Genomic DNA, 17,963 nt, shown 5'->3' with positions numbered 1-17,963 from the left:
TGAGAGAAGAATTCTCTTAACGTCACAATTTTATCCAAACTGTTTCCGAGCATGCCAGGGTGTTTTACTTAGTGCATTTTGTTATTGTGTTACACAGTAAATATATTGTAACAGATTATTGGAAATTCTATCTTATGTATAGATCAATTACCTGTTTCATGGAGTGTTCATTTTAAAGCAACAAACTATTTCATGCAGAGCTTTATAATAGTTCCACAATGAGGAGCAAATATCAGTTTTAAAATGTTACCATATAGTAAACTGCTTAACATTTTTTAAACCAGATTTTCTGAAGGAAAAAATTAGTTATTATTTTGGTGACATTCAGCTGTAGGGCGGATAGGCGGGAGGCTGCCGTGCAATAACATGCAAAGTATTTTGCAGATTTGTTTCAAATTGTACATGACAAAATGAAGGTCAAGAATGATTTTTTTACAAATATGGCTTATGTTGTTTTCAATAGGCGGCTATTTTTGTTGCAATAGTAGGGACTTTCACGATCATCATGTTTGAATTTTAACTAATTAATCATTCACAGTTCTAATATCTATGCAGGGAAAATCCAGTTTACTCTCAGTTTGATATCCTCAAATAATTCTTAAATTTTAGGTCCTAGACCATTTCATAATTACTGAAAGTTAAAATTATGTACTGTGAAATTTCCAATTTTCGTGGTTAAGAAGAAAACGTTATATCGCGATTTTTGAATTTGTTGATTTGACAACTCCATCATACAAATGAATGGATAGGATCCATTTCAATGGGAACAAGATTTCCTGGTTTGCTAAACCTACCAAAACCATGATAATTGGTACCCCATGAATAATAATACTTCTGCCGTATTTCAGATCATATTACTTTGCCATAGTTATGGCCATTGGATGATGTTCTTTATATTTTCAATTTTCCTGACTTCATTCTTGGTTGATTTGAAATATTTCAAGACTTGTTATATTTTTTAAAGTTACCAAATAAATGTTGAAATTTATAAAAGGAGATTTTGTACGAAATATTGCGGCCTTTTCTGTTTGATTTCTATAACAAAAGGGTGTGAGGGAATGTATATCAATTTTGCTATGTGCAGTACTCTTAGAATTATGTTATTTTTAACACATATATATGTACATTGTACCTCAACAACATGATTTTAAATGAGATGTTGTGACCCAATATGGGTGGACAGATGTGATAAACTGTGTAATCTTTGAAGTATCATCAAATTGGCTTAACTGCCCATTTCAGTATTTAATATTGATACATATTGGTACATTCATGTACATTTAGTTACTCAGAGACAAATCCAGGGATTCAATTTTGGAAAAAGTAGGCATTTGATAATTGGTTGTAGTCACTTAGTGAAAAATCCTGGAGTTTGGAAGTTGGAACTGCAAAAAATTTGGGTAAAAATGGCAATTTGATTGGGTCTCACTAACCACTTGTAACGTTTCCATTACTTTACATGTTAAAAAAGTAATTTTCAAAGTCTCACTGTGAATTCCCAAGACAAATGACATCTTAAAGTTGCATACTGTTGCGAAGCTTGGGAAATGAGGCTTCCAAAATCATTATGCTAATGGTACGATGATTGTAGAAATTCTTCACAAAATTTACTTGAATAAATAATATTGAAAATCTATATTTTTACCTGTTCTGCTAACTGACAGCATGGAGGCAAATTACTCACACATGTAAACAATATTCATACACTTTTGTAGTTAATTACATATATGATTTTAAAGTACACATCTCCGCTTTATTTTGACTACTTTTAATCATAATACATGTACACATAAATAATGCACTTACAATGCATATGTCTAGGTTCAATGTGTTTTTGGTACTACATAAGGGGGGAAGGGGGGTGGCCATTTGACCCGGAAGTGCTTAGTGAGACCTTGTCTTGAACAGTTGAACCCCCTTCCCCTTTTATAAATTTTTGGATCTGCCCCAGAGCTACTTTTAGTACCTGTCCAAATCTACTTGAATGCAAAAGTTAAACAATGCTTAACTCTAATACATTTTTAGCTTGAACGTGTCAGTTACTGATGCATGAGTTATATTCTCTTTACAGATCTAAAAGCTTTCAAGTTTTTCTTATGAAAGATATTAAACATGAAATAAGGCTAAAAAATAAATTGTCTTCTATTGCAAATTTGTTTTAAATAAATATTATATATATATATATCAGATGCTATTATAGTAGATGTTTCATTTTTTTATCTAAAGGTTAAAACATGTTAGTGTTAGATGGTAGCAGATGGGACTTTCATCAGTAAAGCTGCCTACATTGTACATATGTCAACTTTTTATAGTGTCATACTGTGAAAGTACTTTTATTTGGAGATACCATTTTTCTATCAGGGAATAAACACCTGAATTCTTGAATTCTTGGTTTTGAAGTTTTCAGTACAAAAAAAATGTGTACACATTAATTGGAGTCTCCTTTTCCTTGGGAACCAAATTTTGTGGTTTGGCCTACCCACGAAAACCACAAAATTGGTACCCCACAAACAATAGCACTTTAACAGTATACTCTGACCTAATTTCTCCTGCTTCTATAATTTGACTTACCTGACTTAAACCCTGTCATCCATTCCTGGACATAGGTCATCAACAAAGGATATCTATTTTCTTCTGTCCTGGGCTAGCTTGTCAATCTGACCCCATGTCTTGCCCTGTTGTTTTCCCTTCTGTTCTGCTGATCATCTCCATGAGTTTTTAGGTCATCCTGGCTTCCTTTGGCATTGTGGATTCCACCTTAGTGCTTGATTTACAATGGTGGTTTTGGACTTTCTAAGAGTGTGCCCTATCCAGGTCCACTTCCTCCTTCTTATTTGTATTTCTAAAGGAAGCTGGTTCGTCCTTTGCCATATGTCTTCATTTGTAATCTTTTGTGCTTCTTTGAACACAGGCAAAACTACCTTGGGTTTATTTTTGTCTGTCCACTAGAAAAATAATATATGGCTTCATACTTGATAAATTAGATATATGAACCAACAGATTTGAGTACCGGTAATCTTAATATGAGGCAGGGGTAACCTGTAAGAGGAAGCAGTTAAATATTGATATTTTTTTAAAATGATAATGCTTTTTACAGTATTACAACAAGGATTTATGTTTTTTTTAATTTAACAAAACCTTAAGATGCGAGCTATAAACATTTTATGATTACCATTATGAGGACTTCTTCCTCTAATAAATACCCCTTCATTAGTCAAGCTACTGTGCCAAAAATGTTTCAACTTCTAGCCCAAATGTTTCAATATTTTTCCTTTGTAAAAGAACAGCCGGTTTTGAAATTAGCAGGGGTCATTTTGCCAATGGCCTTTAAAATTTTGTGTGCATAACTACATGTAAAGAACTATACATCTTGTCAACAAAAACTTAAGCTGTGGACTACCAAGCAAAAAGGACAACATGTGTTAAGGGTCATATTCCCCCCCCCCATTTAATGGAGAAAAAAAGGTAATTGAAGTAAATGATAAAAATGCAATATGCACTGTTAAATGAATGATTAAATATTTTAAATATAGTTTTACATTTTCACCATTTCATCAATTTTCAGTTTTATTTAAGTCTCAAATATGCTGAAAACAACAAAATAAGGGAAATTGCAAATTGTCAATTCCAGTTTTGTTTGTTTGTTTGTTTGTTTGTTGGGGTTTAACGTCCGAGCAGCAATATTTCAGCTATATTCAGAAGATGAACATGAAATTGATGATAAAATGAACATGAAATGAAAAAGGGATGGGACACAAGGACAATGGGGTCGACAAATTTTGATTGCCACTGGAAATAGGGAGAGGTGGGTAGGGTCGGGCAATTTAGCCTCCTGTGTCGGAGCCCTATGGTTCCTCCTCTGGGAGAATACCACAGTAAGGTTCTTTAACGTGCGAGGAACGTGGCATCTTTCCCAACATGGTGCACCACTATGGTTAGCGGTCAGGTTTTCTGTATTATAGCCTGACAACCCCAGCATGTAACACGCCAGGGGTACCCCATTCAACCACCTGGGGCACACATCCCAGTTGCTCTATGGACAGAGCGCCCTAGCCCCCAGCTAGGGTTCTGAGCACTATTTAGTCGCCTTTTACGACTGCAGGCCTATTCTTTTAACACCCGGACCTGCAAAGGGCTAATACTTTAAGATGTCTTTGTCAGTGTGACCCCGGGAAATCTTAACTGATTTTGACTTTTTTCGAAGTGGCATTTTAGAACTCATAAACAATAAAATTGCATAAACAATCCAACAAGTGCCATTTTTTGGCATATTTGATAGAAAATTCACAGATTTATCAAATTTGGGACATCTTATTTTCAATCATTGAAAGATGAAATGATTATCAATTTGGTTGATTAACTTGAATATTCTAAGTTATTCATTTCACATTCTAAACAACAGACAAAAAAACCTCTCCATATCAAATTTCTAATTTTCAGTTATGCCGGGGGCCAAATATAGACCTTATTATATTTCGTCCTTTTAGCTTGTAACCCTGCATAGTTGTACTGGATCTCAGCTAACCTAAATTAGTTTTTCTATACGTTATACTAGGCAAAGGTATAGTGTCAAAGACACAGATTGAATGTTCAATCCATCATGAGTTACTATTTTTATATATCACATATATCAATTCTGTTTTCAGATAATGTTGATTTTTTGCAAAGTTACATATTTATAATGATTGGTTTAATGATAAACCAGAGAAAGAAAATTTCTGAAAAGAGATAGTTCACTAAATCAGATTTCTTAAAATGGAGAATGTTTTTCTTTGCAGAACACTCAATATGACAGTTAGTAAAATTTGCTGCATTGGTGCGGGGTATGTGGGCGGCCCAACTTGTGCAATGATTGCTCAGAAATGTCCACATATAAAGGTGACTGTTGTGGACCTTAGTCAGATGAGAATTGACCAGTGGAATTCAGACCATTTGCCAATATTTGAGGTTTGTCTATTAAGTACCATTCTGTGTAAGAATCAGGCAATGTGTGGCACATCGTTTTTCTCAATTTTGTCTTTTTTGCCTCAAACTTATTCAAATACAGCTAGAAAACTGAAAAGCTGTTTAAATTTATCCTGTAACAATGGTGACATAGAAATTTTTTTACTGCTTATATAAGGAAAAAGTTCTGGAAAATTTTTCTGCCATTTTTCTATAGTGCATTTCAACTAAATTTGACCTATCAATATCTTAAAAAGGCAAACTTTACAAACACTTTGACAGTTACATAACTTTGAGGTTATGAGGTATAAATACTTGGATAATGCAATAAAATCTCGGTGTATTTTTTCTTCATGTGCCACACCTTATACACATTTTGCCTGATTCTTAGACAGAGAAGTACTTAAGAAATATTAAGATTGAAGTTCAGTGATTTTCTTGTGTACTTTATGGCTGTCTTTGAATTTTAGTGATGTTTAAAATATTGGCAAAAAAAATTTCAAAAATGTTGTATCTGAAATTTTACTTTTTAAATTGATACAATGATGATTTGGTGCAATACTACATGTATTTTTTTTAGTGAAATCCATGTATATCAAGACAAGTAATGCATGCCAATGATAAATTATAGAAACTACTGAAATGACATTTTTTTAGTTGATAATTTTTCCCCACCACATGAAGTTAAATATCCTTGTTTTTATGAACTTTACAACCTTCAGTGATTTCATAATCAAATGATTTTTTTTCAAATTTGCATTTAATAGTATTATAGTTATTGTATAAATACTGGGGAATATTATCCAAGTAGAATTTTATATTGCAAGAGTTCACAAGCAATATAAAATTCTACTTGGGATCATATTCCCCAGTATTCATTCAGTAACCCTTTTATTGTATGGCAATATAATTTAGTCTTGTTTAAAATGAACATATGTCACAAATAATGTCATAAATTATAACAAATTGCACATGTAGCACTAGTGCAATATGGAAATTTATTGTATGCATTGCTTTCTATGGGGAAATTATATTCGTTTTCTTTTTGTGTTTGTGGTCATTTTTTTATTTGCAACTGACGAAGAATATATATTGCATTGCCATGTAAATATAACGAAGAGACATGTAACCAATAGTTAACTCACACAACTTCTTTTTTTATGATATTAACAAAAATAAAACACAAGCAAAAAAAAGTTGGTTAACTGTACTAAACACATGATATTATCAGAACTTGTAGCCTCAAAATTGTGTTTTGTAGCCTGGGCTTGATGACATAGTCAAAGAATGCAGAGGACGGAATTTATTCTTCAGCACTGAAATAGACCAGACCATTCTTGAAGCTGATTTGATTTTCATCTGTGTCAACACTCCTACAAAAACGTATGGTGTTGGAAAGGTATATAGGATTGTTAAAATGTTGGGCTTTTTTTTCGTATTTCTTTATAATTTACAGCTGTTACTGTAAGGTACTTTATGATAGTGCCATTGGTAAACTTAAATGGTAGATTCTTATCCAACATTCCCAAATAGTATGGAGCATGTAAGAGGATTTTATTTGTTATTTTTTATTTCTTACCAGACATTTGCTAGCCCAATTTTAGCTATTAGCAGTATAGATATGTTCTAAATCAATAGTCACATAAGTTTCAGAGAAGAAACATCATTTTAGTCACCAGGAAATGAAAGATTTATGTGTTATAGTAACTCAATTGAAAAACATATGTTGCTATTTTTTTTGTGTACCCCTTGTCTGATAATATGATTAGAAATATGATTTTAGGTTATGCCTATGATGGGCGGATCTCAATGTTGTTTAAAAAGACAAAACAGTGCTTTTGCACTTGCGCAATTGTCTACTACCATGTTGACAAATTTCGTCACTTCTGTCAGAATATTTTTTAGCTATTCTGACATAGTGCTTGTTTAATACACATAATATATAGGACATCACTGATACTTCATCCATATAACTTTGGTTCTCTTATCTCAGGGGAGAGCTGCAGATTTGAAGTACATAGAATCGGCAGCTAGAATGATTGCCAATGTATCAACTAAGTCCAAGATTGTGGTAGAGAAAAGTACTGTACCCGTCAAGGCGGCTGAAAGCATCAGTAACATACTAAAAGCTAATGTCAAGTCTGGGGTTAAATATCAGGTGAGCCACTGTTACATGTGTAAAATGAGTCGTGAAATAGATAAATTGATGGAGGGAATTTATAACCCTGAAAAGTGTGTGTCAGGTGAACCAGAATTATAGAGTTCATTGAATAGTTAAGTCAATAAAGGAATTTATATAAATCAGTCGAGTCTGTGTCAAGAGAACCAGAATTATGTGAGTTGTTGAGTAGATATTAAAATCAATGAATGAATTTTTTTTAACCGAGTAAAGTCTGTGTCAGATGAGCCAAAGTTCTTGTAGTTTAATAGGTAAATTGATGAAAACTCAGTAGAGTCTTTGTTAAGGGAAAAAATATCAGTTCGTTGATTCTTGAATTTGTGGATTTGAAACTAATCACACAAACAAATGAGAAATTTCCTTTTCCTTGGGAACCAAATTTTGTGGTTTACCAGACCCACGAAAACCACGAAAATTAATACCCGTCAAACAATATTACTTCCACAGTATAGTGATTTCTTGAAAAAAAAAAGCCATTTATTTAGATTTAGATGAATTGACATATTTTATACCATGATCCAGCTAAATAAATTATTTTTGTGCATGTGTGTGTGCAGGCATGCATGTTGTGTGATAGCGGTTAGTGGGTAAACATGTACATGTGTGTGTGAGTGTGTAATGTAAAGCACTTAGTGTAATATTTAATTGTGTTAGATAAGCACTATATAAAAACTTTGTAATAATAATAATAAATAACAATTTTCAAAACTGTACTGTGAAAGTACTACTGTTCGTTGTGTACCAATTTTTGTGGTTTTTGTGGATAGGCCAAATTTGGTTCCCAACAAAATGGAGAATCCCATTGTGTGTATACTGAAAACCTCAAAGGCACAATTCAAAAATCCACAAACTTGTGTTACTTTCCAAATCCACAAAAATTGGTATCCATGAATTAAAGTTCTTTCACAGAAATCACTAAAATTTCCTTTATTGAAATTTGGAACATTAAGAATTCTAAAAGTTTGAAGATTTAAGTAGCAATCCAGCTAAAAATCATGCAAAATGTGATTTTGTGGTTGGAAAGCCTACATATTTTTATTTTTGATATTTTGTTGAAGATGTTGAATATAGTAAACAGAAGATGACATGTGGTTTTTCATATAACCTTTGTTCTTTGGAGATAAATATTATATACATGTATAATGTATTGCAGAACTCAAAATTAAGGGAGATAACTATGGAAATGTTGCTGAAACACAATACATATATAAACTTTTGATTTTTTGACGTGAATTATTTCCTAAAGTCTTTTTTAGAGTGTATCATATATAATAGAATTTGTATGATTCTTACAAATACTTCTTCTTAAGGAAAATTGCAATATGATATATTTATATAACCAGGCCCGAAAGTTATGGTCCTTTATATAAAATGTATCAAATTTGAATAATTTGTAATATTTAAATTTCTGTGAAATCTGAATAGTTCAGTGTTATGAGCAACATTCTTATAACCTTAATTGGTAATTTAGCCACGCCCCCTTAGTATGGAACTACTTTAATGGTATCCCAATATCCCAATACAATTAAAGTGTGTATGTAAATTTCAAATGGCATTTTCTATTGATGATGTTTACAGTATTGATCTGTGTTAAAAAATTGTCTATTTCGCATTAGAAAAAAAAGGTGTTTGTTATTTTAATTTTGTTTTCTTTTGTGTTTAAATTAAAATATAATAATTTTTTTCAATAGTTGGTTAGATTATTTGATATTAACGACTTTTGGTCGGTTAATGCTGCAACCTAAACCTCTTTGCGGTTTATTCAGAGTAAACCAACCCAATGTTGCTTAAATAATTTAACCAACAATTGAAAGCAATCCTTAAATGGCTTCGTGTAATTTTGATATACACAGAGCAGATTCACAATTTTTACCAGGGTTGTTTTTTAGGATGATCAGTTGTATATGCTGGTGATTTTTCGATTCTTTGTATAAATATCTTGGATTCATCAGGGATACAAGTTTTCTGGGGTTTCTTGTAATAGTTTTATGTACTGTATTTTGCTTTGTTTTAGGTATTATCAAATCCCGAGTTTTTGGCGGAAGGAACTGCCATGAGAGATTTACTGAACCCTGACAGAGTTCTAATTGGTGGAGAACAATCTACTGAGGGTCTGGAAGCAATTCAAGCCCTATGCTGGGTTTATGGACACTGGGTTCCTAAGGATAAAATCATCACTATGAATACATGGTCTTCAGAGTTATCAAAATTAGTGAGTTAATTTTTTTTATTTTTTGCACAAAATCATAAGGCAAATTATTAAGCTACATAAGGATTCATTTAGCAATCTACCATTATTTAACACTAAAAATTAACGAATGTTAAAGTTGACATGAAAAAAAGTCACTATTGGAATAAGTCTTAGAGTATGATTGGGTAAAGAGCTTTTTAAGATTTTAACTTTATTCTATGAAATTTTGATATTGTATTTGCTATTTTATTATATGTCATATATAGATATCATATGTATATGTTCACTTACATTTACTCATAAATTCATAACAATTTTTATTATACATTTTGTTTCCTTTCTCTATTAATTAAAAACAATTATTCAATCTGTAGGCTGCTAATGCATTCCTTGCTCAGAGAATATCCAGCATAAATGCCATGTCAGCCATTTGTGAGTCTACTGGAGCAGATGTTACTGAAGTAGCTCATGCTGTTGGCACAGATACTAGAATTGGAAACAAATTCTTGAAAGCGAGTGTGGGTTAGTATTTTGTTAAAATTAATTAAGTGGCAGTCCCTGTAAGAATTTTTCCATACAGTTGAAAAACTGTATGGAAAAAAACCATCATTTTGATAGTGTAATTTGACTCTTTTCATACTGGACCATTGAGTTAAAATTTTATTGAAATGCACTGAAATGAACATTTCAAGGGCAGATAACTGTGTCAAATACCTCATTTTTCTAAAATTCTATTGCCGTATTTTCAACACATTTGAGAATAAGGAGGATATATGTTACAAGGGACAGAAACATGTCATATGTGGATCCAGAACTGAAAACCGATGAAGAACTGACAAATACATTCTCCCAATATTCATTAGGTTATGACTTGCCAAAAATAAATCATTCCCCAGAAGTAAACAAAGCACTGCCAGGAAATCATGTATCGCGGAGCATTTCACTGCTTTTTTATCTGGTTTTTAAAAAAATTATGCCTGACAGTGGGGAATTTTCCTCCCTTTGTTGAAATATTTTTCAACATATTGCGAAAAGTCTCCTGGGAAAACAGCTGATATTCAGCTGCAATAAAAGGGTACCCAAATCACCGCTGTCTGGTATATCTTTTTAATTAATGTCAGATGTCATTTTACAAGCTTAAGCCTACTTCTAGTTTGATAACTATAAATTTGTTTGATACTGAACTTCTTAAACCCTGTCAATGTATGGAACTTACATTTTTCACAATATTTATAAAATTTGTTATTGTAAGTTTGGAAATTATGAATTGTGCAATATATCTTGCATTATGGCCATTTTAGAAGTATGGAAAAGGGATTTTCTCCCAAGTTGTAAAAAATATGAAAGAAGTAGGTTCAAAATAAATAAAATCAAATTAAAGCAAACATTTTGGAAATTTACAATATACTTACAGTAGAATCTTTATTACCACAATACTAATTATATTAATATCCTTGTTAACATGATTCTATATTCATAGAGTGAGAGACATAGCTCTTTAAATCAGTGGTATGTTTGTATCATATTTAATTTCACCAAAGCCTTTCAAGCTTTCCTTTGAAACAGAATGAAATCAGTCCAAGTTACTTTGATGCTTATATGAAACTGATTTAAAATGGTGAATACGAACATTCCAATTACTTGCAAGAGTTATGTCCCTTAACCTTGATCCACCTCCTTAAACCATAGTTGGAATATCTAATACCATAGTTATAGTAGTAATTAATTACAGGTTATGGTGGTATTTCAGGATTTGGTGGCAGTTGTTTCCAAAAAGATGTCCTCAACCTGGTGTACCTGTGTGAATGTCTAAATCTACCAGAGGTGGCAGAATATTGGCAACAGGTAAATGAATCATACCGTTGCAAAATAGATTAAAACTATAGCTATATCACAGGCAAATTTTTTTCATGTGAAATTCATGTTAATCAAGCTTCACTTGAAATTCACATGAAATTAACATGATTTTCATGTGAAATTCATGTGAAGGCTCCATTCACCCAAATTTCATGTGAACTCTGTCACTTACTTTATTTGCTCAATTCAAGTGAAAATCATATGAAATTTGTGTGAAAATCATGTGAAAAATTTTGCCTGTGGTACCCTTTTGCAAATTATTATATACCCCCTTATTTACAGGAGGTGTATGGTCATCGTGGTGTCCATCCATCTGTCTGTTAGTCACGTCCACGATTTGTTTGTTGTAGTTTTCTCTGCAATTACTTATTGCTGCCACTTGATGTAATAGTATTATTGCATAAGGTTATCCATATTGGCCTAGTTATTGTTCCAAGACTAGCCATATTTCTAGCCGAGGACCAACAACTCAACCAATTTGGAAAACCTTACGGAATTATACCTTTATTGACTAACTTGTCCAATACGTCATATTGCCTAGGCCAGTATGGATTTTAACCAGGCCAATATGACATGTTGGATGGGTAAAAGCCGTATTGGACTGCTAATTTCTGTATTGACACACTTTTGTATTGTGTATTGTATTGGCAGTTTTGATCATACTTAGACTAATATTCGAACATTAGTCAATAATTTGACAGAAACTTTATATAGGTATGCCATATTATTGGATACAATTTCAGACTGAAGCAACATCAGTATCCTGTTTGATGATATTATTTGACCATATTGTTACTGGGATGGGGAGTAAAGGTATCCTTTAGTGACCTTTACTCAGTTTTTTCTAGTTTTATTTGGTAAAAAATCTTTTCTCTTATCCTCTCACTTACAAAATGCCTATGAAAAAGTAGTAACACTATCGTCTGTCCAATCTGAAGCAAGAAACATTCTATTGATTACTCTGGTATTAATATTTTTGTGCAATATTTTCTCTAGTTAGTGATAAGTTCTAAGTAACAAGTGACAAGATTTAAGGTTAAGTATTTAGGAGTAAAATTAAAATTTTTCCACATTTTTACCATCTAAAAATATTTTAAAACCTTTCACTATTTTACTAAGCACACAAATTTTCAATAATTTTAAAAATCCAACCATATTAGGCAGATTGGCAGTTGTTTCTGAATTATATGGTTATTAGAATAGTGCAATTTGTGTTTTTCTTTCAGGTTATCAATATAAATGACTACCAACGTAGAAGATTTGCTAACAAGATTATTGAGTCGCTGTTTAACACAGTAGCCAATAAGCACATAGCATTATTTGGATTTTCCTTTAAGAAAGATACAGCTGATACAAGGTAAAGTATCGGTACATCTATTCACTGTACCGAACAGACAGCTGATACCAGGTAAAGTACCGGTACATCTATTCACTGTACCAGGCAGAGGCTGATTTATAGTTATTTCAAAACTACTTCATATTGTAATGGTGAAGGATGTAATAACCATAAAAAATATTCATGACCTGTTTGATTAGTTTAATTTTTTCTGTTACCATAGTAACATATAGCTTGTTTTTTTGTAGTCATATAATGGTTTGGTGCTGTTGGTGTTCATGTCCATATCGTCATCTGTGTCGTCACTGTCTGTGTCTGTAGACACTTGGTTTTCGTGCAGTAACTTTTAAAAAATATTAGTCAGTTGTTCTTTATGAAGTTAATCAATCAGCTGATAGCGCGTTTTATTTAAAGAGACTTTTGTAAATGACACTAATTATTAATTGCAGGGAATCACCAGCTATATATATCTGTAAATATTTAATGGATGAGGGAGCCAAACTACATATCTATGATCCTAAGGTTGAGGAAGCTCAGTTGATGACGTAAGTTAAAGCTTAGACAGACTTGGTTTACAAGGTTGACAAGACAGAAATTAGCAAAACTGGAAGTAAATATACAGTAAAAAAGGAATTTTGACAGTACAATCGGAATTTGAAAATACAGAGTTCTGGGATATCCATGCTCTCCTTGCATACCTGTTAATCTTTGGAACAGTTAATGTGGGAGATTCTCCCCTATTTACACTGTCCCATTTTGAAGAATTTTACATGAAAGTAATTTTTTTTTTATTTAAAAGTATTAAATTACTACCTATACAACTCTGGTAAGTCAAGTTTGTAAGGGGAACTCATTTAACTTTATTGTTTTCTAGCTAATTTTACTTGTGTGACACTGCATTTTTTTTCTGTAGTGAGCTTACATATCCATTGATATCTGAGAACCCAGAGAGAGTAAAAGAATTAGTAACAGTACACAAAGATCCCTACCAAGCAGCTGAAAACACACATGCTTTAGTAGTTTGTACAGAATGGGATGAATTCACTGTAAGTTAAGTGGTAAAAGCATACTTTTGAAAATAATTGGGAGAGGGGTAGAGGTCACCATTGTCTTATGCTTAAATGGCAGCTGATAAAATGTGCTTATATTGTATGAACAGAATGGAATGAATTTTATGTAATATTATTCCTGGAGATATAAATCCTGCATTTGTATACTTAAGTGTAAGTGTTTGTAAGAATCAGGCAAGATGGGAAAAATCAGAAACATGCTTGTCAAAAATCCACAAATCTGACAATATAATGTCACTCAAGGATGCTTTCCCAATTTGAAAAGTCCATTTTTTTTATTTCTGCATCACTGGATTTGCTCAGAATTTTTTCAATAGAATGTTAGAAAAATTAGGTTTTTGATGGAGGTATCTGCCCTTGACATGTTCATTTTCAGTACATTTTAATGAAATTATAACTCAATGCACCAACTTGATATTGAGTGTATCTTGTTTTTTTTTTTTCTTGATTCTGATGTTGCAAATAATCAAATCAAACTTTCAAAATGGTAGGTTTTTTCATGCCATGTTTTACCCACTGCCTGATTCTTACAGAGACTGACACTTAAGCAATATCGAAATATTACTCTGGACAATATTTTTTAAAACGTTTTGAGATATGAAAAAGCACTAATTCTATGACAGTTTAGGATATTCACAAGTCCAGATGTAATGAAATGAGTGTTGTTTTTGTGTCTTGTGACTAACAAAAATTTCTGTTAATGGGTATTTTGCATCATAAATTACAGCTATGCCACAAAGCAGGCAGAATCTTTTTCAAAATCACCAAGAAAACCTAATTTTACATCTTTACTATGATTGCCAGTGAAAAGTATTTTTATTTCATAAGATTTTCTGTTTCTTTAAACCTAAATTTTAATTTTGAGATTTTCCCTGTTTCTTTAAACTTACATTTGAGTTTAAATGCAATTTGTATTTCAGACGTATGATTATGAGAGGATATACAAGAACATGCTGAAACCAGCCTTTGTTTTTGACGGTAGAATAATCCTGGATCATCAAAAATTAATGGACTTGGGTTTTAATGTATGCACAATCGGCAAGCGACTACAACGTCAAAATGTACACAGACCTTTTGCACCAATCCATTCTTAATATTCAAGTTACTACAGACAGAGTCTAATCTAGAGGGAAAATGAGCATTAACTTTCCCTTTTTTGTGCTTATTTCTCCCATTTTTCTTTGACAGGGAGAAGTTTTTGTAAATGATTACATAGACAAAAATGTCAATAATGTAATTTTTCTTACAGAACTTACTAAAACCTCTCCTTGTCATCAATGTCAAGATTAGGCCCTAACAGATAAAGGATACTTTTGCTTGATACCAAATTAACTCCAACAAGTCTTTAAATACATAATTTGGTACCAAGTAATTGGAATTTTATTTTGTTTAAGTAAAACAGTGTATGGGAGAAATGTTCTGGTAAATTTATTGTTATTATGTGGGATTTATTTTTTTTTTCATACAAGACCTTTTAAGATTATTTATATTATTTAAATTATACAAGAAACTGTTCAAAATATGTTACATTGTGAATCTGTTCTTGCTTTGAGATTGTTTCCACACAAATCAACTAAACATTTGCAATCCCTTAAAATTGCTTGCAACATAAACATTGTTTTCTTGGATTCCTTTTAAGTAGTACTTCAGCTAAGAATCATGCAAAATGTGATTCATGGGTAAAAAGCCTACATATTTTTATTTTTGATATTTTGTTTGAAATGTCATAGTAAACAGTAATTAACATATGGTTTTTCATATAACCCATGCTCTTAGGAGATAAAAATTATATAGAATGCACTGTAGATTTCAAAATTAAGGGAGATAACTCTGTAAATGACGCTCAAATACAATAGAATCTACTGGATTTTCAATGTTGATTATCCCTTAAGAGCAGGCAGATTTGAATGAATAATTACACATTTCATAGTATAGACCTATAAAACAACTTAATTACAAAAATAAGAATATGTAGCCTTTTTTGGGGTGTATCACATTTTTCAGATTTTGCATGATTCTTACTAAGACGGCTACTTAATTATTGATCTGCTTATTGGAAAGAGCAGTATGGCAATTTTAAATAGACTGGTACTACTTCAATATTGCAATGTGTTACAGAATAAAACCACTTCATTATTGCAATGTGAAATAGACTTGTACTATGTCAATATTGCAATTTGAAAAAGACTGGTACCAATTCCAATATTGCAATGTGAAAAAGAGTGCTACAACTTCAATATTGCAATGAGAAATAGGCTAAAACCACTTCAATATTGCAATGTGAAATACACTGATACTGCTTCAATATCACAAAGTGAAATACACTGGTACCTCTTCAGTGCCACAATGTGATACACACTGGTACCATTTCAATATTGCAATGTGAAATAGACTGATACCACTTCAATATTACAATGTGATACACACTGGTACCATTTTAATATTGTAATGTGAAATAGACTGATATCACTTCAATATTGCAATGTGAAATAGGCTAAAACCACTTCATTATTGCTATGTGAACTAGACTGGTAATACTTTAATATTTCCATGTGAAAAACACTGGCACCACATCAGTATGGCAGTGTGAAATAGGTTAATACCACTTCATTATTGTGATGTGATATAGACTGGTACCAGTTCATTATTGTGATATGATATAGACTGGTACCAGTTTATTATTGTGATATGATATAGACTGGTACCAGTTTATTATTGTGATGTGAAGTAAAATAGTACCACTTCAATATGGTGATGTGAAATAGACGGGTATATATCTAGGTATACTTCTAAGTGGTTGAACTACATGTTACTCTCTAGGAAGTATTCTGCCCTAAATTATACCCACATGTTTTACTTTCTTATCATAAGAAGTGGTATCAGTCTATTTTCTGCTGTCATTAATTACTTACAATTACTTGTACTTGTTATTATTATTATGTGCTTAAGTTGTAAGCATCTAGCAGATATTTAAATTATTGAGTAAATGATGGCTAATTGTGATGTTATCTCATGATAAGACTGTTATGAATAATTGAAAAATCATAAATGCATTTAAGCTACCTGGTTTAAGAATTTATTGTATATAATATATTTGTTAAACGGTCATCCTAATTTTCCTATAGGCTAAAGTCAATATTTTGCAATACAGTAAACGTGTCAACACTAAATGTTTTTTTTTCAGTTAAGACAGCTGTTTGGTTTACCAAGGTTCAAAAAATGTTTAAATTTATAGAAAGTTGACTTTAAAAAAGTGTCTGGTTTAGAGAGGTTTTCAAATTATTCAAGGTTGGTTGACAGGTTTCACCATATTCATTGTGAAATACAACTTGGTTGTAATTAATCAATTCTTTATTTTGAGATCTTTCACTATAATGCAACTCCATTTTTTTTCACATTATGATAGAAGTTAATGCATTTTAACCTTGCAATTGCAAAATGTTAGTTGCATGTCTTTTAGTTAAGCCCTTTTGTTATTTTTGTCAATTAGAGTAATCTGTCTTTACTTAATATGGTATTTTAAGTTTATCAACAGATTTTTACCTCAATTTTTTACATTTTTTAATCACAATCTTTTTTTATATGAGGTGAGAATCTTTTGATTTACTTGAAACAGCCTTATGTAAAAATCACTTAATTGTTTTACAACAATTGAAAGGACAATCTCAAATAGATAAACATTTGGTTTTTTTTTGTTTTTTTTTTTATATTATTTACTTTGGTTTTGCATAATATAATTTTTTGGTCTTTAATGGATGAAGTACATGTTTTATTGTTAATATGTTGACAGAAAATAAAAATACTGTTGTCAGTATAATTAAAAACTATATACTTTTTTATCCTTATATACATAATTACATATGTATACTTGTCTGTGCATACTTTACTGACTAAAAGTTATTCCAATGTATGAATTTATTTACATATAATTTTATTTGGAAGATTTACAGATTGGTACCAAATGGGCAGCATAGTGAATTTCATATGCTCCATGTGGGACATTGTTTTGGAAGTGATCATTTTTGCTTTGCATGTACATATATTTTGTTTTTAACTGTAATTCATCAATTTATATATGTATAGTGCTAATGGTCATTTATAATGAGATCTCTAGTTTTTTTTTAAGTACTAGTCTCCAAAAGAGTCAGGATTCACTGCATTGATATAATTTTACTGTTTGTAGCCTAAGAATTAAATTCTTTGTACCATCAATATTTTTTTTCTCATAAAACCGGAACTAATTTCATTGAAATAACTGGCCACTGACATATCAGAAAAGAAAAAAAAAACAGTGAAATCTGTCTAAACCAAACCTTTTTTTTTTACTTTAAAATTGGTTTGTTTTAGACATGTGTTAAGTTTACCAAGGTTTAAAACATATTTAAA

At 31.5% G+C, this 17,963-nt stretch overlaps 1 protein-coding gene across 7 annotated transcripts in view; it reads left to right on the top strand.

The window, feature by feature from the left end:
• LOC148605393 (UDP-glucose 6-dehydrogenase-like) overlaps positions 1 to 17,963 on the top strand; it is a 26,331-nt gene extending 8,368 nt beyond the window's left edge. For 4 of the 7 annotated variants that reach the window (XM_088547442.1, XM_088547443.1, XM_088547444.1 and 1 more), the window contains exons 2-11: positions 4,779 to 4,947; positions 6,206 to 6,343; positions 6,938 to 7,102; positions 9,138 to 9,335; positions 9,689 to 9,836; positions 11,047 to 11,159; positions 12,398 to 12,528; positions 12,957 to 13,052; positions 13,421 to 13,553; positions 14,498 to 14,806. In XM_088547442.1, the coding sequence (XP_088403568.1) occupies positions 4,789 to 4,947; positions 6,206 to 6,343; positions 6,938 to 7,102; positions 9,138 to 9,335; positions 9,689 to 9,836; positions 11,047 to 11,159; positions 12,398 to 12,528; positions 12,957 to 13,052; positions 13,421 to 13,553; positions 14,498 to 14,671 (1,455 nt within the window). In that variant the 5' untranslated portion in view covers positions 4,779 to 4,788 and the 3' untranslated portion in view covers positions 14,672 to 14,806. Of the gene's footprint in view, positions 1 to 4,778; positions 4,948 to 6,205; positions 6,344 to 6,937; positions 7,103 to 9,137; positions 9,336 to 9,688; positions 9,837 to 11,046; positions 11,160 to 12,397; positions 12,529 to 12,956; positions 13,053 to 13,420; positions 13,554 to 14,497 lie in introns of all 7 variants that reach the window. The other 3 variants (XM_088547446.1, XM_088547441.1, XM_088547440.1) reach the window with 3 other exon arrangements.

The sequence above is a fragment of the Perna viridis genome, chromosome 10 (assembly GCF_037379345.1).
Source record: "Perna viridis isolate PV_CMFRI_1.1 ecotype Kerala chromosome 10, ASM3737934v1, whole genome shotgun sequence".
Classification (NCBI taxonomy): Eukaryota; Metazoa; Mollusca; class Bivalvia; order Mytilida; family Mytilidae; genus Perna; species Perna viridis.
Note: the sequence above shows the minus strand (reverse complement) of the source record. Positions and strands in the feature narration are given on the sequence as shown.